General features: G+C 40.6%; 2 protein-coding genes and 1 long non-coding RNA gene across 10 annotated transcripts in view; 1 reads left to right on the forward strand and 2 right to left on the reverse strand.

The window, feature by feature from the left end:
- Positions 1–1,479: 1,479 nt before the first annotated feature.
- On the reverse strand, positions 1,480–9,607 carry LOC114548059 (5-hydroxytryptamine receptor 3A). 2 transcript variants are annotated; one of them, XM_028567747.1, is made up of 10 exons: positions 9,479–9,607; positions 8,933–9,093; positions 8,763–8,807; positions 8,519–8,628; positions 6,930–7,099; positions 6,676–6,836; positions 4,465–4,675; positions 4,203–4,355; positions 3,243–3,289; positions 1,480–1,732 (listed from the first exon to the last, which is right to left on the reverse strand). In XM_028567747.1, the coding sequence occupies exons 1-10, from the start codon at positions 9,516–9,518 to the stop codon at positions 1,514–1,516; spliced, it is 1,317 nt and encodes a 438-aa protein (XP_028423548.1). In that variant the 5' UTR covers positions 9,519–9,607; the 3' UTR covers positions 1,480–1,513. The 2 variants fall into 2 exon arrangements, with proteins under 2 accessions (XP_028423548.1, XP_028423547.1); XM_028567746.1 differs by having other exon boundaries at positions 3,243–3,328.
- A 2,800-nt stretch (positions 9,608–12,407) lies between these two features.
- On the forward strand, positions 12,408–19,688 carry LOC114548062 (uncharacterized). Its single transcript, XR_003691318.1, has 3 exons — positions 12,408–12,585; positions 15,429–15,637; positions 19,500–19,688. It is a non-coding gene; the product is annotated as an uncharacterized LOC114548062 (long non-coding RNA).
- The window catches only part of rnf157 (ring finger protein 157), a 33,946-nt gene continuing 20,867 nt past the window's right edge, over positions 14,329–27,407 (reverse strand). For 3 of the 7 annotated variants that reach the window (XM_028567744.1, XM_028567743.1, XM_028567737.1), the window contains exons 11-19: positions 26,777–26,889; positions 26,468–26,700; positions 25,801–25,903; positions 25,426–25,534; positions 23,660–23,874; positions 23,479–23,538; positions 23,346–23,394; positions 19,543–19,653; positions 14,329–16,311 (exon numbers count right to left, since the gene is read on the reverse strand). In XM_028567744.1, coding sequence (XP_028423545.1) covers positions 16,163–16,311; positions 19,543–19,653; positions 23,346–23,394; positions 23,479–23,538; positions 23,660–23,874; positions 25,426–25,534; positions 25,801–25,903; positions 26,468–26,700; positions 26,777–26,889 — 1,142 coding nt within the window. In that variant the 3' untranslated portion in view covers positions 14,329–16,162. Of the gene's footprint in view, positions 16,312–18,487; positions 18,523–18,902; positions 19,654–23,345; positions 23,395–23,478; positions 23,539–23,659; positions 23,875–25,425; positions 25,535–25,800; positions 25,904–26,467; positions 26,701–26,776; positions 26,890–27,407 lie in introns of those variants that run through there. The other 4 variants (XM_028567742.1, XM_028567738.1, XM_028567741.1 and 1 more) reach the window with 4 other exon arrangements.

A 27,407-nucleotide genomic window follows, 5' to 3' on the forward strand; every position in this document is an offset into this window, starting at 1 on the left:
ATGTATTTGCAATTTTTCTACAAAGCGTAATATTTAGCTTTCACTCACCGTAAGTGGCACACAAACATTCAACCGGCAAATTATAAGCTTAGTGATTATAGAATGTTAAAATTACTACATTCCACGGTAAGCCACCAATAGTTGTTGAGGCTCAAAACCACAAATAGAAAAGCTGGGAGATCAAAACAGTCATCAGAACACATCATCTGGGAACCACAAACATCTGTATGAAATCTTATACCAAACCATCAAGAAGATGTTGAGCTATCTGACAGGCTAAGTGAAAACTTTTACCTGCTGGTGGTGCTAGAAGATCATCGAGGTTATTAGGATTCATCCTCTGGGGAACATGAATGTCTGTCTAGCAATCCATCCGATAGTTGTTGAGATATTTCACCAAAGTGGTGAACGGACAGACCAACATTGCCCGCTAGTTATGGCCTAAAAAAATAACATCCACTGTGATTCGATGTGGTGACACAATAAATCGTGTTAAAGTCCTGAGGGGATTTTTTATAGGCAGCCTGAGTGATGAGAGTTCACGTGTCTTTGTCTGCTCTTGTTTCTAAGCGATGCAATAACACCAGATCCTCCTTTCTGATGATGAGTATATAACATAGAGGCTATATCAGGCTGGTGAGGACGGACAAAATTGGTTTAAAGTCTAAATGACAGACGAGCTGTACACTCAAAGTATACAGAAACAGGACAGGAGGGATAGATTTGTTTCTCTGAGTGGAGAGATAATGTGAAGTATTACAGAGTAAAAAATATGACATCAGCGAGGTCAGGGAAGGATTTAAACTGGAGGCAGTGAAGTTTCCTCTTTAATCTCTTACAATTGATTGTCCTAATTGGATTAAATTCAATTGGATTTGTCTCTATTCTTTTTGCACACAAGATTTTGGGAGGTGGTCGTGACCACATCGAGGTACATCACCAGACACAGCTGCACCTTCATTTATACAATTATATCAACCTTTTGTGGACTTAAACGTCATTGCAGCTGTGGATGTATCGGTGGACAATGAAGACTTTTTTTCTTCTCTCCAGTGGATGGTAAGTGCATTTATTTATCATAAAACATTTTCAGGTCAAATCCACATTTTGCCGTTGGTTTTCTCTTCTCTTTTTTGAAATTCAAACATTTAGCTTTTACTTTATTCTGGTATATGTGGCTGTGAACGAACAAGGATTATTCACGACACATTTTTATACAATCATATTAAAAGTCACTACATTAAACTGTCTTCTGCGAAACGAACAAAGCTTTTATCGACCGTATACATTTCAGCAGCACACATCTACAGGATTGTGTATCTTCACCTTCAACTGTGGAAAAGTGATCTCATCTTTACTTCATAAAATAGACCACACCAAGCTGCTGTAAATACAGAACGTTTACTTTAATAGCACAAGACGACACTTAATAGATTCTACAGTAAACTTTTGCCATCACGTGTTGGCATAAAGGTACAATACAGAAGGTATTACAAGGTATTATTCTACATTTCTAAGTGTTCCATTCAATAAAGATGAGGGTTAGAAACAGTGACACGGTGGTGACGTAGAAAATGAAGAAAGCTCTGTTAATTTTTGTGGCCCAGTGGCCGGATTTTCCTACTTCCTGTCTGCAGCGGAAGTGCAGATTCAGAGTTGTCTGCAGCTCCTTGAGCTCCTCCAAGATCAGCAGTAACACATGAGACTCTCGTGGCTGAATGCTGTTGTTAACCTGCACACACCACAAGTCACAGACATGTTAGAGTGGCTTTTTTCTCCCACTGAGACTGATAATGTATAGCAAGCAAGGTGGACAAAATCGTCTCGTTATCAGGCAGGGTATTTCGTTCTTAACAGACCAACTTATAGCTCGTAACAGGTTAAATCGGGCATCTTAGGTTGTTAAAAGCATGTAAATATGTTGCGTTTTGCCATGTTAGCACAACAATGTTGGCTGAAGCTTCCATCTCCACTGAGGGCAGATGAATCTCAATTCAATTCAATTCAATTTATTTATAGTATCAAATCATAACAAAAGTTATCTTGAGACACTTTACAGATAGAGTAGGTCTAGACCACACTCTATAAATTCCAAAACCCCAACAATTACAGTAATTCCCTCAAGAGCAAGCATTAGCAGTGGCTATTGCGACAGTGGCAAGAGAATCTGCAGCCCAAACATTGGTATATAAAAAACATAATGCCCCTAAGTGATGAGTAAATATTCTGTAATTTCCAACTGATCTTCTAAATGATTTGTTATATATATTGATAATAATCTTTCTAAAAATCTTTGCTTGATTTAGTCAGGTTTCCACCCAAATGTAGCACAATCTTTTATACAGAATTTGAAAATAAGAAAATGGGATTGAATGCATGTCTCCATCCACTACTGTTAAGAGACTATTAGGAATATTCAGTTCATTGTGATAAACAGCTGTTGGTGCAAATTTTTCATTTGGGTGCCCTTAAACCATTGCAGATGAAGAGACTGCAACCAGATGCAACATTAAGAGCCCAATGATGGAGAAACCATGTGGACAACATGATGGAAATATTTAATTTATGTTTGTTGCATGTATTAATTTGAGGAACATATCAGTCTCCTCATCGCCTCACATAGATCTGACGTTTCCATTGCACTTTTTTTTTTTTTAAATACATAAACTTTTCCACTTCAGCCAAGGGTAAAAAATGTTTTCCGCATTTCAACTCAGGTTTTTAGATGCATAAATTGAAAATGTGCATGAAAACCGGTGGATGGAAACCCATTCATTGGCTAATAGAATTAATATTCTAGCATCAATTCTATTAAGTGTATTATTAGTTTAAATTGAGAAAGAAACTATTGATTCAAATAATACAGAGAGAATTATCACAGGGTGTAAAGGAGAGTTTTACAGCGCTATACCACTGCATACAATTAAAGGAAAAGGTAGTCATCTTGCCATACTGGTACCCCCCTAAATTTGTTGCTCCTAATTCTAAACACATTAAGGCTTTGAAAATGACAGACATTTAGTTTAGTTTATTATAGGATCCCCATTAGCTGTGCCCTTAAGCACAGCTACTCTTCCTGGGGTCCACGTTTAACGACGTAAGAACCATACTTTTAACCTGTTAAGACAATAGATTTGAGTGTGTAATGACATCAACATCCTGCATGATTACACATGAGAAACTACATGATTTTATACACCTATCTTGTGATAATAATGCTTTATCTGAACACATATCTGTACCTCTTCAGCCACCGGCAACAGTTCATGCTGTTTCTCACCGTCACACTCTGTACAGATGCACAAACAGCCAGTTAGTCTTTTCTCCTCTGAAAACACACAGCATGTCTGTCACAAAAGTGACTACACCGGAAATAGGATTCACAATTGTGAAAATCACTGGAAAACATAGTTTTAGATCTACATTTTATTCTATTTTATTACCTTTTTGTGATTAAATATGAAAAGAAAAAAACATCCCTAGTTATAGTTGATGAGGATTTAACTGTTGAAAACCAGGCAAATCTCCATCATCAAGACTTGATCAGATATGATCAACAGTGGCACTTCTTTGGAAACATAAACAAACCCAAAAATTTTGATTCATATACTAGAAATAGGTGAAGGAGAAAATTTAATTTTAAGGCCTTTAAAGAGCCCCTATTATTCTTTTTTAGATTTTTCCCATCTTTTAGTGTGTCATATCATTTTTTGTGTATGTAATAGATGTATAAAGTACACCAAAACACATTTCAGTCCAAATGGAGCTTTCTCTTCCGCAGACAGCATTTTCTCTCAACTGCCTGAAAAAAAATCAATTAGTGATGTCAGTGCTTGAGAAAGCCAGCCCAGTTTTTCCTATTGGTGCTGCCTGAGCTAGCACAGCCCGCCCAATGGTTTGTTTAAATTTGGTTGACCAATCACAACAGAGTGGGCCAGCTGACTGGGCTCTTCAGGAAGGCGGGCCAAGTGCTCAGACAGAGTGTTTCAGGCGGAGGAGCTGCAGCAATGGGCAGTATGAGACACATATGTTTTTTGAACATCAAAGCATGTAAACCTATTCTAGTAGACCCCAAGAGTACAAATATGATGCTGAAAAGGAGCATAATAGGGGCTCTTTAAGATTATCGACTTAAACTAGAATCAGTAGCCGGAACATTTCCCTTCATGGAGCATCCTATTAATATGTGATCTGTGTCTCACCTGCATTACAGTTATCGATTTTCACTTTCTCCTGTTTGTCCCTCAGCCTGAGCTCTTCCCGGGATACAGAGTCTTTCTCCATAAGATACGTAACCAAGATCGTCTCCAGCAAGCTGAGCAGCATCAGAGCAAAAATCACAATGCAGTAGGTCGCTGAGAGGAAAAAAAAGGCATTAACTACTTTTTGTTTGGGTTTCTTGAGCTCTTTACTGTATTATTCATAATCCAGTTAACAATATGGCCTAAAAGTGAGAGTCAGTACCTATGAGTGGAGTCTTGTTGGACATGGAGGGCAGGATGTCATTCAGGATGAGCAGCAGGACAGAGATGGCCAGCAGCACGGTGACTTTGAAGCCCAGCTTCTCTCCTCGATGGTCTGCGATGAAGTAGGAGGCGAGGTCCAGACTCAGGAAGAACAGGATAGGCAACAAGAAGTTGATAACGTGGAGGAGGGGCCTCCTCTTCATGGTGAACTAGGAAAAAATGGGTTCAAAGGTCAAACTAGATGGAGAAAAACAGACATTATGCCATATCTGGAGTTAGAAACCTAATAAGAAATGTGTCAGGAGTACAACAAATCTTCTTTGCCCTTGAGTTACCTAATTTGTGGTGTCATATTACTTAATTCATGCATAGCAATTAGTAATTCATACAACATTATGTTTTGTCAATTTGCATAATAAATAAAGAGCACACCTTATTAAAGTCCAGAGCATTAATTTAAAGCTGTGGTAGGCACTTTATTTTTGGCAGTTTTAGGGGTCTTTTAAACTGACAATATTGTTTAAATTATTCTCTATAAATTTGCACACCCAATTTATTAACAGAGGAGCACAATTAAGTAACTCAAGATTATGAATTAAGAAACAGACAGGACTGTGCATCGTGGCGCTCTCCAAGGTGCTGATCATCTTGCTAGGAGCAGCGAGGGAGCTATCCAGAGTGCTCTCTTTCTCCGCCACCCACAGCAGTAGGAAGAGGCTTCCAGCCAATAGATTCCTTGTCTAATCATTGACTTTACCTAGTTTCTAACATGTAGATATATATACCCCCACCCCCACCCTCGCCCAGAGAACAAGATTATGTCCTGTTTTGGGAACCCAATTTATTAAAGGTGCTCTAAGCGATGTTGGGTGACGGCACTTCTTGTTGACGTTCGTAGTATTGTCAAACTAAATGGAGGCTAGCTCGCCCCTCCCTCCTCCTCATCCCGTCCCCTCCCTTCCACGCACTAACTTCCCAACCCCCACCCCCAAATCCTTCTTGTCGGTTATTGGCTGGAACGCTGTTTGTTATGTTTCATGGTTAGGGTTGGGTATCGTTTTGTTTTTTTTCGATTCCGGTGTTAAATCGATACTTTTAAAACGGTGCCGGTGCCTAAACGGTGCCTGAACCGGTACTTTTCAATAAAGTTAAAAAAAAAAGAAGAAGAAAAAAAATAAGGGTAATAAACAACAGTCAGTGACTTGTTTATTGCTAAGGCCATGGTCAAAATTAAAGATTTAATAATAATGTAATAACTATAACAATAACTTATTTCACCAGTAAATTGCTGTTGAACCCCAGATGGGAAAAGGGTATTTTACAATTACTGTGAATGCACCACGAGGCTACCTGTTTTAAGTGAATCTGTGTTGTTTAATTCCGACAACGGCAGCTGCAAGTGAACGCATCGTCTGTGTTGTTTAATTCCGACAACGGCAGCTGCGAGTGAACGCACCGTCTGTGTTGTTTAATTCCGACAACGGCAGCTGCGAGTGAACGCACCGTCTGTGTTGTTTAATTCCGACAACGGCAGCTGCGAGTGAACGCACCGTCTGTGTTGTTTAATTCCGACCATATAAACATACTGTATATCTATGAATTGCGACTGCTGCGCAGACTGTTACATCCCGCTGTACAGTCACACTTTACACTGTTTAACGTTAGCTGTCGGCATTTTAACCGTGATTAATCCAGCTGCTAGCTAAAGGTAGGCTAACGTTACATGCTGTCAGGTGTAGTGTAAAGTCAGGCACCGAAATGAGGAACCGAAACTTTCGTTCTTATTCGGTCTCGTTATTACCGTTTACGTCGGCACCGGTTCCCTATTGGCACCGAGTTTCGGTACCCAACCCTATTCATGGTGCAGGTTGGTGCAGTTTGTTTTTGTTGCCGTTTGTGGAGCCTGGGCTGTCTACAGAGACCGCGTTTTTTTTTACAGTGTGTTCAGGGGACAGGCAGCTCGCGGATAGTGGAGGTAATGTTTGCTGTATGTGACAAAAAATGTTGTAGCCTAAAAAACGTGCAACATCGCTTAGAGCACCTTTAATGCAAGAGCACAAATTAAGAAACTCAATAGTACGAATTAAATAATGCAAGAGCCCAAATTAAATACTAATACTAAAACAAGAATATATATATATATATATATATATATATATATATATATATATATATATATATATATATATATATATATATATATACGTACAGTGTATATGAGGTTTTCCCACTGTCTATCGTTGAAGGTGAAATTGTAGCTGGTGATGGACAGTTGGAGGAATTCCCACTCTCCCTGACTTTTCATCATCTCTCGGGAAAACTGGGTGGCTCGAGACGAGTTGGAGGAAGGAAGGAGACGCATCTCATTAACTGAGGAGAGAGGGAGAAAGTTTGAGTGAAAAAAGGTGGAGGTAAAAACTGACTTTGCTGCAGGCAATCACATGCACACACTCCCTCCCTCACCACAGTGTATTGCAGATCCAATAGTGATGTTACATCTCTGGGTGTCGAAGGGGAACTTGTGCACGTCCATCTTACAGGTGCTGACCACCTTCACGTCCTCTTCAAAAGTGATTGTCCCATCGTAGGACACGTACATGTACGGATTGTGAGGGGAGTCATCCTTCTGTATCCTGAGACAAAAATACATACAATCTTTTCATGTCATGTTTGTGGAGCATTCAACCACATATTATTTCACATTTATCATGAACTGAATGAATAGAAGATGGAGCTTCTCCTGTCACCACCTCAGGATAATGTGTTTGCTTTAATAAAAGTGTGCATTTTAATAAAACTGAGCACACAGTGACATCATTTACCAACAGGGTGTGTAACATCAGCAGATATAAAGGTATTAAATTGCTCAACGGTGAACAACTACAAAATGCATGTTCACAACAAAGTAGTCTATATCCTCGACGTTCCACTTCCAGTACTGCTCCGGTGCCACAGGAAATTCCACCGCATGCATGTCTTTTCGCCAATGTCCGTTACCTTCCGCTTTCTTTGTGTTGGAATTCTAAACTCCGGTGGATTTAGGAGGACTATGGTTAACTGCTCCTCAGATCTCTGCAGGGTAAATCCAGATAGCTAGCTAGACTGTCTGTCCAATCTGAGTTTTCTCTTGCACGACTAAAACAACTTTTGAACGTGCACATTCCACCAAAACAAGTTCCTTCCCAAGGCTATTTTACAGCGGTTCCGTGCGGAGCTTAGTGCCGCCCATGATGATTGTGATTGGTTTAAAGAAATGCCAATAAACCAGAGCACATTTTCTCCCATCCCGGAATGCTGTGTGGACTAGCCACACCCTCCTCCGCAGCTCTGTGGAGGAAGGTCTGGCAATGCGAGACTAACAACAAAGTAATTCCTCTCATTCTTTACCAAACCTTTCCTTTCTTTTTGATTTAGTTTACTGCATTCATTCCAATTATTTTAAATGTTTCTTCTCTGTTTACCCCTTGTCTGTTTTACTTTTACTTAACTAATTAGAACTTCTTGATTTAGTTTCCTCGTCCAATTCAGTTTCCCTTTAAGTTCTCTTTCATTCCTGTTTTTGTAGATGACAATGCAGTTCCTACCTTACACTTAAAGGAATACTTCGACAGACATTTTGGGAAATGCGCTTATTTGCCTTCTTGCCGAGTGTTAGATGAGAAGATTAATACCACGTTCATGCCTGTATGATAAATATAAAGCTACAGGGGGAAACAGCTAGCTAGAAAAAGCTAAGCTCCCAGCCAAGAAGTGGTCTGGCACATAACCAGTTGTGAATCCACAACTTGTCTTTTTTACACTCATAAATTAAACTGACTTTATGAGTGTAAATCAGTGAACTTTAGAGGTGCTGGTGTTTTTTTGTCTACCTTTTGACAGAATAAGGTTCGCTGTTTCTCCCTGTTTTAAGTGTTTATGCTAAGCTAAACTAACTGGCTCTTAAATACAGTATAAGAGCAGTATCATCTCATCTAACTCGTACCTTTAAAATCAGATTTGAGTTTTGCATATCTCCCCATAATCTACTGTGTCTGTGTTTGCTGCAGGCTCACATCTCATAGATGAAAAGGTCTGGTGTCCAGAGCATTTCTCTAGGAACTGAAATATGAGTGATTCCACAAAACTGAGCCGGGTCCCATGAGATGCGTTCATTGTTCCACATCTGCAGAAAAATAAAGGTGAATTAATTACCAGAAAGATAAGAGACGAGTGAGTTGTAGCCAGATTTTGTGTGTTAGTTGAGAGGCACAGGTGAAAAGAAGAGACATTTTGCATTTAAATAAAATCAAAACTCACCATTGTTACCCAGATGAAAGGAACAAAAGTTTGTGTTTTCTCAATCTGGGAATAGACACACACACACACACACACACACACACACACACACACACACACACACACACACACACAGTCAGAACAGATCAACTACATGGCAACATTTAGCAGATGAATCATACACCACCTACCACAGCCAGGATGGCATACAGGAGGATGTCCAGCTCCACCATAGTGGAGTGTTTGTAATCCAGAACGGGCCGGGTCAGTTTAAACACACTGTTATCTGTGGTCAGGTTCAGGTAGTCCACCACGTCCTGGTAACTGCACACTTTCTTAGAGGACGCACCGTCTTCATTCAAACAGTTATCAGAGAGAAGTTTCGTCTTAAAACTAAGTACAACTTTTTTATTTCATTTGTTTGTAATGTGTGGATGCTAATCTTTTATTATATAACACATAACTTTAAGTGATGTTAAATTGTCTTTGGTATAACCTACTATAGTTTTTTCTTTGTTGTTGATTTTACCAGATATATTTTTTTTCTATGTTGAGCCTCAAAAGGGTAAAAGAAATAAACAGCAGCATGAAGCAGACAAACAAGAGAAGTCACGGCATAACAAAAATGTGAACATTTTTGGTTCAAGATTTGGTCAGGTATGAATATGATGTGAAATAGCTCTGTCGTTCAAACACATAAACACACCTCAAACATACTCATACAGACCAAGTCTTACCTGTGAAGACAATCAGGAGGAGGAAAGCAACGTGCATCATATCTGCAGCGGTGAGTTTGTGTGTGTTAGATCAGCCAAGTGTGTGTTCCTGCTGTAAGACCAGATCCACTCTGTGCTGCTGTCCTTTGATTTGAGCTGACGAGGGCTGGGCTGAATGAATGGCCCCTGCCTAAAATGAGAAACCCCTCCCACAGTGCACAGCAGATTATGACATTGTAATTGGTTAACAGAGGCGGGGGAACAAGCAGGGGTATATATCAGGCCTTGGTTTCACTCTCGAGCCAGATGAGATTGAAAGTAACAAATAATAATATGCACGTCTCACCAAAAACGCGTGCATGCTGGAAATAGAACCGACGCCTATTTTTCACGCCAGACACAAGCGTGTTGGAAGCGTTTCCAGGCAAAATAGAATAGATAAAGATGTTTATATGTCATTTTGACACAAATACATATTAATAAATGACACGTTGATGTTTTAAAGTCTCTAGGTTTTGACATGAATGCAGATATAAATGTAATTAAAAAAAATAATAATTATTGATTTTCAAATATTGCACCTGTCAATACAGACAAATATTCTGTCGCCTATTTTGCCGTCAATACTGCCGACATTGTCTTTGCTGTAATAAAATCAGTATATATTTATGTTTAACATGAAGTATACTACTGATTGAGTGCGGTAAATCAATGGGGAAACATACATGTGTCCAGACAAGGCTAGCAGCAGCAGCGCCGCGTCAGACACGTTTCTGGGGTCTCATGTATAAACGTGGCGTACGCACAAAACGGGGCTGAAAATGTGCGTACGCCACTTCCCACGCAAAGGTTGTGATTTATAAAAAACAAACTTGACGGGAGAATGTGCGGTCCTCCACGCAAACTCTGACCCATGCGTACGCACATTTTGGAGACAAAATAGGAATTGGCGACGCAGATGGTGAGGTGGTGAAATGAAGACTGCAGAAAGTACGTGTGGGAATACCGATTAGGCTACTCTTAATGTTTAAGTATTAAAAAATAATGCCTCACGCACATTTATTCACACCATATGAAGATTAAATCCAGCAGTGTTATTTGCGCTTGTGCTGAGTGATAATTGTTCCAAAAACACCTCAAACTCAAATCTTAAATCAAAATGTGTTCTTAATATTTAATCGGCGCTGTCTCACCGTCACGTTGTCCGCTATGGACCGCATGAGTAGGAGATGGTCATCTCCATGGAATACAGGATAGCATCAAATACCCTACCATTAGATAACTGCACAACACAATCTAAATAACAAAATATCTGTCTTTAAAACTGTGCATATATCATCAAATGTCAAAGTCTGGAAATACAGCCGTTAAGCTCTCGCTATGTCCTTGTTATCGGTCTAAAATGTAATACTGTTTATAGCAAACCCTGCATGAAGAATAGTGTGTTCGCCTATTACATTTCGACTTCAAATTGTATCTCGGGGTGGGGGATACCACTAGTTGATGCTGTGATTTTAGCAAGGTGTTAACAATCACAAATTGTTGTAGACTATACATATAAATACTGCGGTGAACTCGTGCGTAATGCTGCATGATGGCACTGCTGGCCCTGCAGGAGGACAGCAATGGAAGAATCAGGAGAAAAAGAGACTTCAGGGACCATGACGATGACTGGCTAATATGCCGATTTAAATTCCCTCATGTAGCTGTAATAGTAATATAGCTGAGCTCGTGGATCGATGTACTGAATTGGGTCCAGTAGAGAGGGCAACGCGCCGGAACCGTGCCATCCCGGTCCAAATACAGGTCCTCGCCACTCTGGGTGAAACCGGCTGTTTTCAGAGGGAAATGGCTGAGAGCTAAGTGTTTTTTTAAATAAATATTATATATAATCTTCAACTTCATCACTAAGGCATGTTTGGATATAATATATAGTTCTGTTAAATCTTATGATATACGTCTGGTATATCGAAGCTGTCCCCGAGTGCCGTAATGCCTGCTGATTTGGAAGATTTTATGAATGAAGGTAGTCTATAGATTCCGGTTTCCATACGCTGTGCGGCAACAGGCCGAAATTATAATTCAATTGGCAGCAATTCCCGAGCGTCTGGGAGGTTGTTTTTTGTTAGTTTTTTTCTCCGCCAGTTGTCATGATTCGGCATGTTTCGGTGTAACGAAGAACAACTGCCAGGGTTATTAACATACTGATCAGCACTCACGAGGTGCTTTACATTGACTATTTATGGTTCAACATGGGCGTGTAAAGGGCGGGATAAGAGGCTGATCCACGTACGCACGCTTGTAGGTAATCTCTGATTTATAAAGGGAACATTGCTTACAGGTGTGGCTACGCACGGTTTTATAAATGAGACCCCTGGTGTGTTAACCCGACTCCGCCAGATGGATTGCTTTGCATTTGCTCGGCATATCCATCTGGGAACTTTCCGTTGGAGAACTTTTGGGAAGGGGCTGGTTATTTGATTGGATGAACCATCTGTCTATCACCTATGTTGGTGATAGACGGGCCAAATCAACCAATCAGATCCACGAAGCGTATGAAAATACAACCACAAGCCCGCCCCTGCTGCTGCAGGCAAAGCATAGCTCGTAAACTCAGCATGCAAGCAACATGTCGGTAAAGGATATTTGCCGTTGGTGTAACGAGAATTTAGGAATAAAAGGCACCATTTCAGGTTCCATATTCCAAAAGAAGGATCCAAGAGAAAAAAAGCATTAGCGAGCGGCTAACAAAATTAGGGCTACCGCTGGCTGATAATACTGGTTAGCTGATTGGATAAACCATCTGTCTATCACCACCTAACACACCTCAAAACCAACGCTGATTGGCCCGGTCGTTTGGCTAACGGCTCCAAATTTTCTCTGCATCAAGATGCCAGACTGATCTGCGAGTGGAAAACTGGAGCTCGCGAGATCAGGACGGTCTCACGAGGCTACTGGTGTGTAAAGACAGAAAAATCAACGCAGCCGCCACGCAACTGACAGCAACAGAAACTCCACGCTCACGCGACGCAGCCAGTGTGTAGCCGGCCTAACACATGCAGAGAAGCCTACATCAAATGAGAAGGGGAAATTCAATTAAAGCGCAACTTCATCAGAAAATAAACATGGTAATGCCATTATGAACACTAACGCCATTTAAACTCACATGTTCTTGTTGACAACCCGTTGCCAGGCTCACTGCGGGCAGTCGAGCATTAAACCTGATTTATTATTTATGTTAAAAAATTCTCTTTTTGGACGGTAAGTGATTTTGCTAATGTCATTTTAATTCTGAAAATAATGACTTGGTATTTTAATGCACTTCTGTGCTTACACCGGAGTTTATGAACAACTAATGATTATTTCCGTTCTCATTAATTACTCCTTTTGTCCGATCAACAATTCAAAATCTACAGATATTCAAAACCCAGTCAAAGTTTAGCCAATGTTTTGATTAATGACACGATTATTGGTTATAAAATATTATAATTGATTAACTTTCTGTCAATTGAACTCCATTCTGTACTCTAAAGAAGTACAAAAGTGTGTACTCTAAAAGAGCACGCTGAGAGAAGTGAGAGTAAATCCAAACAGTAAACAATGAACTGAAAGAAACGACAGAGTCAGTGATTGTTACGTAATAGTGAACATAATGTATATTAATGAATGCTAATGCTAAGCAGACATTCTGTGAGAAAGGGGGTGATTTTGAGCCCTGCGAAGTTATTTTTCAAAGAGGAAAAAATACAATTAGAGCTCTGTGGTGGGAAAATGCTGCAGGGCATTTTGAAAAATGATAGTATGAAGCAGTGAGGAGAGTTTCAGTGAAGGTGACTGTAGAAATATTTCTATATTCTAGATGTGTTATTTTCAGTATCATAGTTGTATCCCCTGTATAATGTATATACTTGGGAACACACAAGTAGCTCAAGCTTTGATTACCTTATAAGTTCAGGAATCTGAGTATGTATAAGACTCAGGACACAGAAAAGTTAGCTTAAGTTTTGAGTACCATATAAGTCCAGGTATGTGAGTGAATGTATTACTGTACCATACGGATGAAGTGGAACGGGGGAATTGGACCTCGTATGTGTGTGTGTCAAGAGCTGGAACATCTGCCCGGAAGACAGGAGGGTGAGAGGAGGAGAGACGCCTCCAAGCAAAATATAAAATATTAGGAAAAATCGTTAGGGGGTTCACAATCTGACATAGACTTTGATGATCATCTGTCTGCGGTTAGGGAAACTTAGTGTCATTTTCTGAAACCACAATTGTGTTTTGTAAACTTAAAATGCTGGACTTCAGTAAACTTGCTTGGCTTTAATCTATCGTTTTAGATTGATCCTTGTGTTCTGGTAAACTTAAGTCTGACAGGGCGGCCTCTAGCTCACCCAGTAAGAGCGTTCACCCCATGTCGGCCAAGTCCGTCAGCGGCGCGGGTTTGAATCTGACCGGTTGCCCTTTGCTGCGCATCATCCCCCATTGCTCTCCCCTGGATTCCTCTACCATTTTCTTTTTACTCCTCCCCCTTTCACTGTGTCTACTAATAATTAAGGAAAAAGCCCCAAAAAATAATCTTAAAAAAAACAACCTTAAGTCCAATGTAAGAAGGTGTGGGAATTAATAAATTGGAATCAGATTAGACAGGCTTTAGGGCCTTATTTTAGACATAATTCCCTACATGACCATGTTAGGAAACATCTCAGAGCAGCGCTTCATGTTCAGGGACATGACCAAAAACATAATCCTGCGCTGATTAATGGATTATTCCCATTTAAAATCAGGAAATCACTCAATAACCATTTAGTTGCAAAATCTTTATTGTCTGTTTTCTTTGACATTTTCACTCCTAGATTTAGAAAAGTGGGGGGTGTTGCAGATTTGGGACCCATTCCTTTGATATCATACTGTGACTGGTGCCAGAGAACGGCTTCATCCACACGTTTGGACTGGGATCGCATGACTGTTTGCAGCTTGGATATATTGGTGCCTTCCTCTTGACTTAACAGTTCGGGTCAAGTGAATAGGGAGCCAGCAACCGATATATAACACTTCAGAAGGATGTGGTCCGGCTTTATGTGTGTGCAATGATCCATAATCAAGTATTCTACAGGAGGGAGCAGGCCGACCTAGACTAACATGCTTACTTTACTATCGCCTCATGCACTGCAAAGTGTGTTGTCTAGGAAACAGCTAATAGTGCATTAAATGTTGATATTGTCCCTTTTCAGTTATTCTTTATGTGAGCACGCATGTGTATAAACCTTTACCAATTTTTCACAAATTTTCATCCACATTCTAGTAAACGGCACAGTGTTTTGCAACAACTTAAAACACAGTAAAGGAGAACATCAACAACAGGTGAGCTATACATTAAAGTTATACAAAACCAAAACAACTAAAGCTTCACAAACGAGGAGAAAAGGGCTCGTTGGGGATGATAATAATATGAACAAAATTCCAGCTAACCACGGTGTGGCCTAAATCTCACGTTAAGGTTTTCAAATTTTTTCAAATGTTTTTCCTCACAAAAAAAAAAAAAAAAAAAATCCCTTTACAATGGCAAAATAACAAACACACTGAAATGTCTGAATTTGAATGTAATAGGCCAGTGCCTTAGAACTGCACATGACCATCCTCCTGCAGAAGAAGAGGAGATGCAGCTTCGGCATCTTTATTGCTTGGTGGTACTTGTTGGTTTCCAGTTGCAAATACAATAATACTGACATGCTAAGATGGTGCTGCAGAAGGAGAGGATGGTTGGTGTGTGTGTGTGTGTGTGTGTGTGTGTGTGTGTGTGTGTGTGTGTGTGTGTGTGTGTGTGTGTGTGTGTGTAACCAGTTTAGGGTTCAAAGTTCATGTTTAATTCCAGTTTAGATGACGATTTAAATGTCACGTACATTCCCCTTCTAAAAGATCCACGTTCATTGTCCTACATTCTGTGTGACAAGTCTCTCTTTTTTGTTTTCAGCCCATTTCTGTTCATTTTGGCCGCCGTTTATTGGCTCGTCAGCCGCCTTACAAGTCCAACCGCTTCTGTATTCACATTCAGCAAAGGTTGTTTGGAAATCATGGCGGGAATGAGAGGGAAACGTCAGCAGAGGTCTAAAGCTGCATGCGAAGTTGAGATGGGAGCTCCCTGATCCGAAGAGAGGAGTCATCGCGTTTTAGTTCGCTAAGGTAAGGTAGTCCGGTGTGAGCCAACTTTTGAATATTGTCCAAACACTCGTTCAACATACAGTTTATAAGAGAGAAGAAGAAGTACATTAGTAATAAATCAGATTGCCGATCACAGTAGCCCCTGACTGTTTGGCTGGTAATAGAGGAGAGGGAAGGAGACAAGCAGCATGTATTTTTCTAGAGATAGTGTCATAATACACAGCTCTCAGGGGTTAGACCTACAGGTAATAAATAATAATGTAACAGTAGGTTAATCAATCCCACAACAAGTTAAGTCACAGACAAAAAAAACAAAGAAACTCCTGTGAGATCAAAGTGCACAGACGATAGACATGGGATGCCCTTCTCTTCCTCTTCCCTCCTCACAACAATTAATCCAGGAAGTGTTCAAACAGATGGGGGGGTGGGGGGTTTCCCTGCTCAGTGAGGACAGTATCCAGTGATGCAGCCCTATGGCAGGGTAAGAAAAGCTGACTCTGGACGGAGAAGTCTGAGTGTTTTTGTGTGCGAGTTTGTTTGAGTGTGTTACACAATGAGTGGTCCGCGGCGGGGATGTTTGGGACTCTGGCCGTCCCGGTTCTCAGCCCCCTGCTCCTCCAGGTTGATGTTGCTGGTGGAGGTGTGGTGGGGGTGGGGCTCTAAAACAGGCCTGTAGCCCCCGAGATACATCAGACCTGAAGAAGAGAGGAAGAGAGAGAGAGAGAGAGAGAGAGAGAGAGAGAGAGAGAGAGAGAGAGAGAGAGAGAGAGAGAGAGAGAGAGAACATAACAATAAGTGTGTTTCCAGCCACTTGTTTTCATGCGCATTTTCAATTTGTGGATTAAAAAACCAGAGTGGAAACTTGAAAAAAAGTTGCTATACTGCAAGTATTTATGCTTGGCTCAGGTGGAAAAGATGTGTGTTAATAAAAAGAAAACACAACAAAGTGAAATAGTAAAACAACCATGACGTACATGAAGCTTAATGTCCATGAAAACATCAGCTCTGTGTGGAGCAATTAGGAGAAAGTAACCTCCGTCAAATTAATACATTAAACGAACAAACTGCATCACGTTTTCAACATGGTCGTTCTTTTAATTACGAGGTCTTGTTGCTCCTCCTTCTTTTGCAGTGGTTGAATGGCACTGGCTAGAGACTTAGAGCCACCAACTGCTTTATCTCGATGTGCATTACAGTAGTGGATAGAAACGTGCATTACTTCACATTTTCTTTTGTGTTTTTACTGGAAATGGCACTAAGTTTGGATGGAAGCTTGACTCATGTCTAAGATGTGTTCCATGGCACTTTTGACCCATTGTGTTTGATTCCCGACGTTGGTCTCTAGCCTCCTGCCCAATCACCTTGTTCTGAAAGACCGCAATGTTTTTAACATGTAGTCTGACGTGTCTCTCACCAAGTCACAGCGGGAATTTAAAGCGGAGAGATCACCTAATATGACATAGTTGCCATTTCAAAAGACATAAATGGCTTGGTGTCTGATCCTGGCTTTACTGTACGTATGGCTGTGCCTTAATAAGACACTTCCTTGATTCCTTTGTGCCCCTGTGGTGGGCTCAATTGATTCTCTTACAGCTGAATTAATTAATTACTTAATTATTTTGCACCCACTGCTACACTTTAAAGACATACTAAAATGCAAATGCTTATCTCATGTCTCTGATTTATGTGATTGATCTCTTGGTATATGTCAAAATATGTGTCACAAAAAGCTCCCTCTCTTCTCATCCTGTAAAACTGGGATGATCCTGTGACGATTCATCCTACAGTCTGATTTGGACTTGATGTTAGCAGGTTGGACACTCTAGGGTTAGTACAATGATCAATTCACATATCGGGATAAATACATAATCGGTTATCACCCTACTAGGGTTAAAACCTGACGTGTTCCATTGCAATGGAAATGATACTCTACTTTTCTTGAAGTGCACAATACTTTGTTGTAATTTAAATGTCTTGTTTATTGAATAAACATAATATTCTATATTGTTGTAAATTTGAGCCTAGATGACTGTATACCATGCATTACACTGCAGTCCTCCTGGCCTGTAATAAGGCCCACTTCAGCAACTCAAAGGCTCCCCAACCAACATAGTCGGTAAATACTGTATCAGCCAGGGAATAAAATCAATTATTGATTGTTTTAGATCTTGACCACAGAGAGTATGAATAATGAATAACATCCGCAATTAAAGCACTTCCACTCAACTATTACTGTGCAACTTGAAAGTATGAAAACATTAGGGCTACAACTAACAATTATTTTCTCGATTAATTGATTAGTTGTTTGATCTATAAAATGTCAAAACATGGTGAAAAATGTGGATCAGTGTTTCCCAAAAGCCCAATATGACGTCCTCAAATGTCTTGTTTTGTCCACAACTCAAAGATATTCAGTTTACTGTCACAGAGGAGAGAAGAAACTAGAAAATGTTCACATTTAAGAAGCTGGAATCAGAGAAATCTTACTACTTTTGTTTTTGTTTTTTTTACAAAAAAAATTACTCAAACTGATTAATCGATTATCAAAATAGTTGGCCATTAATTTAATAGTTGAAAACTAATCGATTAATCAATTCATCTTTGCACCTCTGGAAAATCTATACAGTAGATTCTTAGCTGTGATTGAGAAAAGATAAATTCTGAAAAAAAAGATTTCCCTTATTGCATCACATTTTAAAGATATTTGCTTAGTGAATTAAACTATTTTTCAGGAGGAAGATATTAAATAAAACTGAATCATGATAAACAGATACAACTTGTAATTAACAAAAGAGGGTGACTGTTAAGGTGCATGCAAACGTCAATATATAACCCTGGTGTCTGATCTACTATCTAGTCATAACTCCATACCTAGTCCTCAATGTGCACTGGGCACGACTCCTCATCTGTCCATCCGAAAGAAGGTAAAAGAAGGAAGAGAGAGACAAAAGGAGAGGAGAGAGAGAGGTAGAAAGGAAAATGTCCAGGAAAAGACAGCAGAAGATGTGAAGAATGACGGGGAAAAAAATGAGAGAAAGAGAGATAACAGAACACTTTTACGACACAGAAAGATAAAACATGTCACACCATCCACCATAAAAGACCAAAGGGGTGATGTTAGGTTCAAGGGGATGAAGGCAAATCAGGGTTTTAGTGGCTGAGAGCTACGAGAAGGATGCAGAGCTAAAGACTGCGAAGCCGGTTTGAACCCAAAAGGACTCAACTGTTAATTTAACAACCAAAAAATATAGTAAATCACCAACAAAATTGACACCTTTAGCTCTCATCACAGCAATCCGGCAAGTGTTATGAAGCAAGGAGGAGAATTAGGAGAGGACGGGATGGAAGATGGAGGGGGTGTAAGAACGGGTTGCAGATGTTTGGCAGAGGGGCTCGGAGCTGGCAGACACTGAACATGAACTTTAAACTCCGGGATGGACCAGACTCTCAGACTCTCTCTAACACACTTACACAAACAGAAAACACAGCATGAAGGAAGCGCTTGCCAGACACGATAAGATGCACTCACACTCACACAAACACACACACCAGGGCTTCAGCTGAAGGAGGGAGAGGAGGGAGAGAGTGCACAGCTAACCGGTACTGAAAAAGCAATGAAGCACCACAACACCAAAGGGTAGGAATGAAGAGAAGAAGGAAGGCTCCAGATCTTCATGCTGGGCAAAGATGCTACAAAAGCCCCTCTCTGTTCACTTACTGCGAGTAAATATAACATTGAATTAGTTTGACTTGTTTCTTTCTAGCTTTCATTTGCATTAGCATGTTAGCAAAGCAAGCCAATATGTTACCCCTCTCATCTTCCTCACTTTTCCTCCCATCCTGTATCTCTCCTCACCCCCTCCCCCCTCACTCTCATGCCCAGTCCTCAGCTCTCATCGGTCCATGTTCGAGAGGTTGCCACTCACCGGCGAATCGGCTGTCGGGAGCCTGCTCATTATCCAACCCCAAAGAGGGCGTGTCACAGAGGGCGACGCCCTGATTGTTATTGGCCAACTCTGGACACCTGCTCCGCCCACCTGCAAGCGAGGGCAAAGGTCAAACAAGAGCAGCCAGGCACAGCGGGGGGAGGGGACAGGCAGGGTGAGGGAGGGAGGGGCGAGGGTGTCAGAGGTGGAGGGGTGAGGTTGGCCATGCTGGAACGACATTAATAAAATAATAAATGATAGAATATTTCTGCATTTTACCAGCATGTATCTGACTAAGACGTGAGATTTAAAGAACCCAGTGTTGGGGACACCTAAATCAGCTCATTCGCTCTGATCCTCAGTACCTTAAGCAGACTTTCTTATAATTGAGTGGTTCTCACACTGCGGGGGCACACATGACCAGGGTGAGCTTGTAAAGTTGGAAGAATCTGACTCATGAAGGAACAATAATCCAAAGAGAAGACATGAAAAACAAGCAATGCTCATCTTGCTCTCTACTTTCTATTAATATAGCAGGAGAGATTTGAATCTTTTCTGTCTTTTTTCAGTTGTACATTCATTTATTGGTTAATTACGTTCTGGGGGGCTAAAAAAGGCAGCATGACAGGAAATATTTGACAACCACTGTGATGATCAAATATATCGAATGCAGCCACAGTTGTTAAGCAACTTTGTAACTTTGTTACGACAAAATACTTAACGAGTAAAGTTTGTCTATTTCTTATTTTAAAAAGGCATCTACGTCCCTATGTGACGACCATTAAAAAATGGTGCCATCTTTTGTGGGTAATGTTACAAATCAATGAGCAGAGCGGTTTTATGGCAATATGTGATTTTTATTTGATGATCTTTGCATCAGTGTGATGAATTAACTTTGCTTTGACAGGTATTTCATCATTTGGACTGCTTCTATCTTATACACAAAAAAACTGTTTCTTAATTGATTTTCCATAAATTGTGTCTCTCTGACTTCTAAATATAACTATCAGCCACACAACATGTGTTATGTACAGAATAAGCCTTTAAATCAAACAAATAGCAGTTAAAATCCCTCCGATTCAAAATCAATAAAAAAAGTTTATATAAAACGTCATCATGTTGAGTCGATTCTGAACCAATCAGCTGAGAGGCTGGCGTTTCCCAGCATGCCCTGGGTCCGCCTGGTTCTTGCAGTCGGTGGAGAGCAACTGCGGCGCCTGGCTCTAAAAACTGCGGCCGCCTTGATCTCATGAGATCATCTTTGCCCACGTGTGCATGACGTCAGAGCAAGTCAGGATCAAGTCGGACACAAATCTAACTGGCATGCATTGGGCGGCAATCGCCGGTGATCGATTCTGCGCAGATCTGGCTCATCTCGAACGAGCCTACTATCAGTTTATCCCACTTCGATTCACTGCACTTAAATTTAGCTTTGAACGTCCACCATGTTCACTTTCTTTAGAAACATAACTAGTCACACTGACAGTTCAGTAAGTGGAAATAATTAATAAAGCATAAACAGGATTTAGGATATATTTCATGTTTTTGTATAATTTAAAATTATCTGCCATTTTGTTTGAAAGCTGCCACTCTGTACTCATATTCTTCTAATACCGTGTTTGCTGACGCACACTGGAGCGACCGACAAATGAGTATAAACTGAGTGGATTAGCATTTTTCTGCCTTTTCCAGCATAGCCAGATAACAGATACTGACATGTTTAATATGTGCAAGTGCCTCATGTCTGCAGCAAGCAAGTGTGTGTGTGTGAATGAGGAAGAGGATGACTGGATGATTGGCAGCTCAGCACAGAGATACAGGCAGGGCACAAACAGAAGCTGTCTGGCAGCACTGGTGCAGATGCAAACATACATCCTACAGTGCATGTGCACATTCACAGTCTGTCAGGTAGCACAGGCCTGCTCGTCTCCTGAAGAACTGAAAGGTCATTCGGTAACTTGCAGGTAGATTGTGTCAGTCTAGCCCCAGGTGTCTCACACACGCACACAGAGAAACTAATTCACCTAGACGTTTCCAACTTTTGTCTAATAAAGGTGACCTTGTTGTTTTCACTTCAAGCCTGGTCATTTTCACACACACACACACACACACACACACACACACACACACACACACACACACACACACACACACACACACACACACACACACACACACACACACACACACACACACACACACACACACACACACACACACACACACACACACACACACACACACACACACACACACACACACACACACCAGCAAAAAGAAAAAGCAAACTGTGCGCAGAGAATTTTTTTAGCACAAACACATGAAATACACAAATGATATACCTCATACACACAGTAAATCTGCAAGCACACATACACATGTACACACAAACATTTATATAGAGGTGCAAATCATGCAAACGCAAGCTAGTAGCCTGGTGTGCAGCAGAACCTCATCTTAACAATACAGGATGTCTGAATGTGCTCATTTCCTGTTGAAAGGATGCTCCGATCGATAGGAATCAGTCGTTATTGGTTGCTAATTGCTTGATTAGCGTCATTAGCTTTAGCAATAAGGAAACACAAGATTGTAAAATAGGGGAAGCATACTGTATAAATAAAGGTCAATCAAACAGACGTTTCACTGTCTGATCTGTCAGCTGTGTAATAATTCAGGGATGGAGCCTCTTAAGAATGCACGGTGGATTTCAGTTTGGTCTCTTTTATTATTATATTTATGTTTAGTGTGTTATTGGCCGGCTTACTAACATTAGCCTACATTCAGGCCTCCAAAGTGTAGAGTGACTTTTTGTTTGTCTCTTTTTTTATGTTTTACACGTCAAGTTGTTCAAAAGGCACCTGTGACCGTAAAGTAAAAAAATAAAAGTCATTTTACTCACTTTGATGATTTTTGGGCCACTTGGGGGCAACAGAAACAATTTGGGAATACAATGTATCATCACTTTTTAAGTTGATACCGCAAACTCATTTGCAAACAGTTGCTTATCACTTCCAGCAATTCTAGATCAACACGATCATTCATTTGGAGTCTTGGTTCTGGTGAATGTAAGTCTAATATTCATTCTCCTTTAGCTCTGTTTTTAATCTCTTCTAACTCCTGAGGGAACTACCTGTCTCTTTAGCTGCTAAATGCTCCACTTTGTTCGCCAGCTTGGCTCCAACTGTGTCAGCCTGCCATTTGCTGCTGAGCAGCTAGTGTACAGTGGGTTTTTAGAGCTTTTTCACTGAAAACGACGATTTGAGGAGCCACTTTTTGCCAAATCCAGTCCAGTTTTGTGACAACAGAAGAAAACTACAGTGGGACAATCAGTGACAATGGGTATGGTATTGATTTTAGGCATTTAAATGTTTAATCAAGTAAATCTTATGAGCTCAACCTTCATGTCAACTAGGACTGCAGTTGAAAATTAGCCGAATGGCGCATTTACAGAAATTTTGATTAATGTGCATTGTCCTAATACATATATTTTAAATCTTAGACCAAGGTTCTGGTGCACACCTACTGTATGAGAAGCCATTCACTCCAGTTCAGACACCGCATGCTATGGTGGTTTCAGCCAACATTACGTGCATTTTGAAAAGGACTGCCCCATCTAGAGAACGATATCTGATATAGGCTCTCTTTATGTTAAAAGGGTTGTCAATCCTCAGCCATAATTCAAAAAGATTTACTGACAGCAACAATAAATTAGATCGACCACTCCGTGCATAATGTATAGTTTGTATGAAAATGTGGGTTTCTTTTTTAAAGAAGGGATGGTGAGGGATGGTCACCATAGTTACCTTTCCCATTAGACGGGGAGGAGCAGTCCTCTTCAGTGACATCGTTTCCCTGGGGAAAACAGAAAAAAATGCTTTGTCAAACTTTATCAAATTTCGATCAAAATATAAAATTACACATCAGTGTATAACTCACCTCTGAGTCCTGCTCCTCTACAGCCACTGAGTAGTTTTGTTCCTTTGGCTCCTGGGAAAACTCATGAATGAAAGAAAAGATACAAAGGTAGGCAGTCCAATGAGGAGACAACATGTTTAGAATAAATGTTAGGATCTTGCAGCCAATTTCTCCTTCATCCCTCCACCCCTGGATGCCTCACCCCGTGCTGCTGCAATGGCCCTCGGCTCTCCATGGGGGCGTCCTGGTTCTCCTCGCCCTCAGCGTCTCTACCCTCGTCATCCCCGGGCTCGCCTTCGGCCCCGGCCAGGTAGGACCCTGACATGGAGGACATGGTGTCAGTGCTGATGTGGGAGTGCTGGGAGTGGGACGAGGCCATGGACATCACTGACTGGACCAGGCTGCTGCTCACTGGGTCTGACAGACAGACGGAGACACACATCACGGTTGGGGCTATGTCTCAAATGACATTTTATTTTTCTCTGGTTGCCGGTTGAGATTTCCATCATTTAATTTTTAAATAAAAACATATACAGCAGATTGTTATGTCCTTTCTGAATAGTGGGCCAAGAAGAAATGTTTTATTGTTATTTTCAATGTTTTGTTGTCACATTAAAGGAATAGTTCTACATTTTGGGAAAAAGGCGTATTCACTTTCTTTTAGGGAATTAGATGAAAAGATCACTCCCATGTCTGTACAGTAAGTATGGAGCTAGAGCCTGTTGGTTGATTAGCAATCGCTTAGCATAAAGCTAGCCTGAAGTGTAAAATATGTCTACGAGCGCCTCTAAAGCTCACTAATTAACATGCTGTATCTTGTTTAAATGATCTACAAATAAACCGAAATGTAAAAGCAACAACTTGAGGTTGCCAGGTTTGATAACATTTGACCTAAACAGAAACCTGTGCTCACGACTGTATCCAGCAACCCTCACTGGCAAGTATTAGGTGGATGAACAAAATGTGGATCATCAAAAAAAGTTGGCAGCTTTCATATTGTCATTTTGGACCTTTCTGTGTATGTACAAACAACCAAGATACATTGTGTTAATTAGTGAGTTTTAAGGTGCTGGTAGGTCTATTTTTTGTTTTACTTTAAACACAGCCGACTAGCCATTTTCCCGTTTCCAGTCTTTATGCTAAGCTAATTGTCTCCTAACTCCAGCTCAGTATTTACACAAACATGATGATGGCATCCAACTCTAACTCTTAAAGAAAGAAAGGTGGTATTTTTTAATCTCATAGCTGACTGACTATTTCTAAAGAAAATCAGTTTCCCAATTTTTTTTTTGTTGTTGATTCCATTTATTCCAGACCTCTCTGTCAGCAACACAAGATGGAACCCTGGCAACACGAGGATTTGCTTTGTAGAAGAGGTTAAACATCTTTGAAGTAAGAAGTTCATTGAGTCTTTCATTCCAGCTGGAATAACAGTCCTCTCTTCCGGTTTTGTGCCGAAAAGTCGTCCAGCAGATTTCCCATAAAATCAGATCCAGTGGCACGAATGTAAAACGCTGAGGTGGTACAAGTTTATGATTTATTCATGTTAAAATGCACCTGGAGGTTCTTTTTTAACCTCTTCTGCCCCAGTTACTTAAAAATGGCTCATTCATAGTTTTTCATGGTTTATTAAACAGATTTTGTTTGTTCTTCGTGCTTAAGAGATGACGATTGAGTGATACATGTATTACAGTGATGTTGGAGTGAAAAACATTACATTTACAATACAACAATTACATTTCTCTGTGCATGTTTTACCTTGTGCTGCTGCAGCCTTTACGGTAATTTGGAATTTTTCTGTTTGTCAGTTTAGGTTTGGTTCTGATTGTGTGGCTTCCATTGCTATGATGGGAGGAAATTTTTGCATTGCTACGACATTTTGGCCGGTCCTCACTACTTCAAGGGACTGTTTGAGGGTTAAGACTAGGTTAGAATTAGCTATTTATAGAAAGGCAAACGTGTGGGTACCTTCAGGGGAGGTGATGGTGGAGGAGAGTGGCGTTCCCGTGCAGGACGACTGGTCGATGGCTCCAGACGAGGAGAGAGTCAGATTCTCGCTGTCTGGAGTTACTCGGCTCTGTATAACAACAAGAGCAGTGGACAGCGGTAAGAGAGGAGCTCACACAAACATTTGCATACACTTCCACAGACAGCGTTTGGTGTTTTAAGCCCCCAACGTCGTCTTCCAGGCAGCACTTAGGGTTAAGGTTAGGTGCCTTGAAGTCGACGTTGGAGGCTTAAAACACCATCGAGCTCCACAGCCTTTGGAGATTTCTGACACTGAGATAAACAATAATGTATTTTCTCTTCATCTCGGTCACACACACACACACACACACACACCTCCTGCTGGTCCACAGTGGGTTTGTGGCGACAGGCCTCCGATTCACTGCAAGACTTCTCATCCTCCTCCTCAGGAAGCACCGAGGAATTCTGGGAAAGTGACCTAAAATAAAAAACATAATGGACGATCTTCAGATAGAACAGGAGTAGGTTTGAAGTACATGCCCATGTACTATAACATCACAGACAAATTATCTTAACAGGATGTGGTTAAAATGAGGGATTTTTTTTTTTTGTGTATTTAGATTTTTATTTTAATGTGGAAAAAAATCAGTATTAAAAAAAATCATGGCCGTCCACACCCAAAGTTGTTTTTTTCTTAATAATTTTGAGGAACTATAGCACATAATCAGCAGCTGTTTCGCATTTTCACTCTCCTACTTTTATGTTATGCATACTCATCAAGGAAATGTACCAATATGACTGTAAACTTGTGGAGTCTTGTAGCAGAAAATATCAAACGTTTGAACCAATCTGTACCTTTTCAAAGAATGGGGTATTTTTTGGTAAAAATAAATAAACTCAAAAGTAGAAATAAATGAATCCTCATTGACACATTTGACTCTGGATGTAGTAGACAGAAGGACAGACAACAGTACATTGATATTAAAATAATCTGCTATTCCAAACAGAAAACAAACAAACGTTAACAGTCACTAATACTCACTTTGAACCACTCTTTTTGAGTTTGAGTCCCTGACTAGAGTTGGAGTGGTCTAGAGGGGAGAGGGAGCGGGCCAGTGCCGGGTGAGGCTCACTGCTGTATGGGGGCAGCGTTCCCGAGACGTGGCTGGGACCCGAGTGGAGAGGAGGAGGATTCACCACGGAGGAGTTGAGGGGGCCGTTCAACGCCTCCAGGAGAGACACCACCTCATAGCCTGGGGGGATGTGCTCAGACGCCTGCAAACCAGGAGAGGACACTGGTGAGTTTACTGATTATTTGACATTTACCCCGTAAGTGTCTGCTCTGTCTCACCGAGTGTTCCTCCGAGTCAGAGGTCTGTGACGTGATGACGGGGTTAAAGCTGGTAGGTGACAGAGGACTGAGTTTCTTCCTCATGGCTCGTATCTGCAGCAGAGCTCTGAATGCTTAAAAAATAAAAATAAAAAATAAAAAAAGGAGAAAAGATGACAATTAAATGTATTTAAATAATCTAATAATAATTGCAATGATAATGACATCTACACAAAAGTATTTTGAGGCCACAACAAACTACCAAAAAGTGATGATTTTAAAACGCAGGGGATCTGTAAAAACTATTTTCTTAGACTACGTATATAAATTAGTGCTATTAAATAAGATATGATGCCAGGCTGAAAGAAAGAAAGTGTTTCCTGCTGCTGAATGTTTCTGCTGAATATTGGTTGAAGAGAGGCCACTTTTGGAACTGCAAGTGTTTGTATTCATCCCGTAAGACGAAGGCCATATGTGAGGAAATATTAAATAGCCTGTTCTTATCAGCTCAACAACAACAACAAAAAGTGAAAAAAAGAGAGATTGAATGAGTCGTGGAATGGAGCTGCTAAAAGCCATGAAAAATAAGCCAACTGCAGGAAGCAGAAAGGCAAAAAATAACTGCTGCATTGCTGTTTTTTGTCTTGTGTTG

The sequence above is a fragment of the Perca flavescens genome, chromosome 21 (assembly GCF_004354835.1).
Source record: "Perca flavescens isolate YP-PL-M2 chromosome 21, PFLA_1.0, whole genome shotgun sequence".
In the NCBI taxonomy this organism is placed as follows: Eukaryota; Metazoa; Chordata; class Actinopteri; order Perciformes; family Percidae; genus Perca; species Perca flavescens.

Excerpts from the sequence above, each read along its gene's own strand:
- LOC114548059 (XM_028567746.1), bottom strand. The coding sequence starts at position 9,518 with ATGATGCACGTTGCTTTCCTCCTCCTGATTGTCTTCACAG. Across the intron at positions 6,837-6,929 it reads TGGATCTGCAATACACTGTG|TTAATGAGATGCGTCTCCTT; the intron begins GTGAGGGAGGGA and ends CTCTCTCCTCAG. Across the intron at positions 4,676-6,675 it reads GGGAAAACCTCATATACACT|TTCACCATGAAGAGGAGGCC; the intron begins GTACGTATATAT and ends ATTTTTTCCTAG.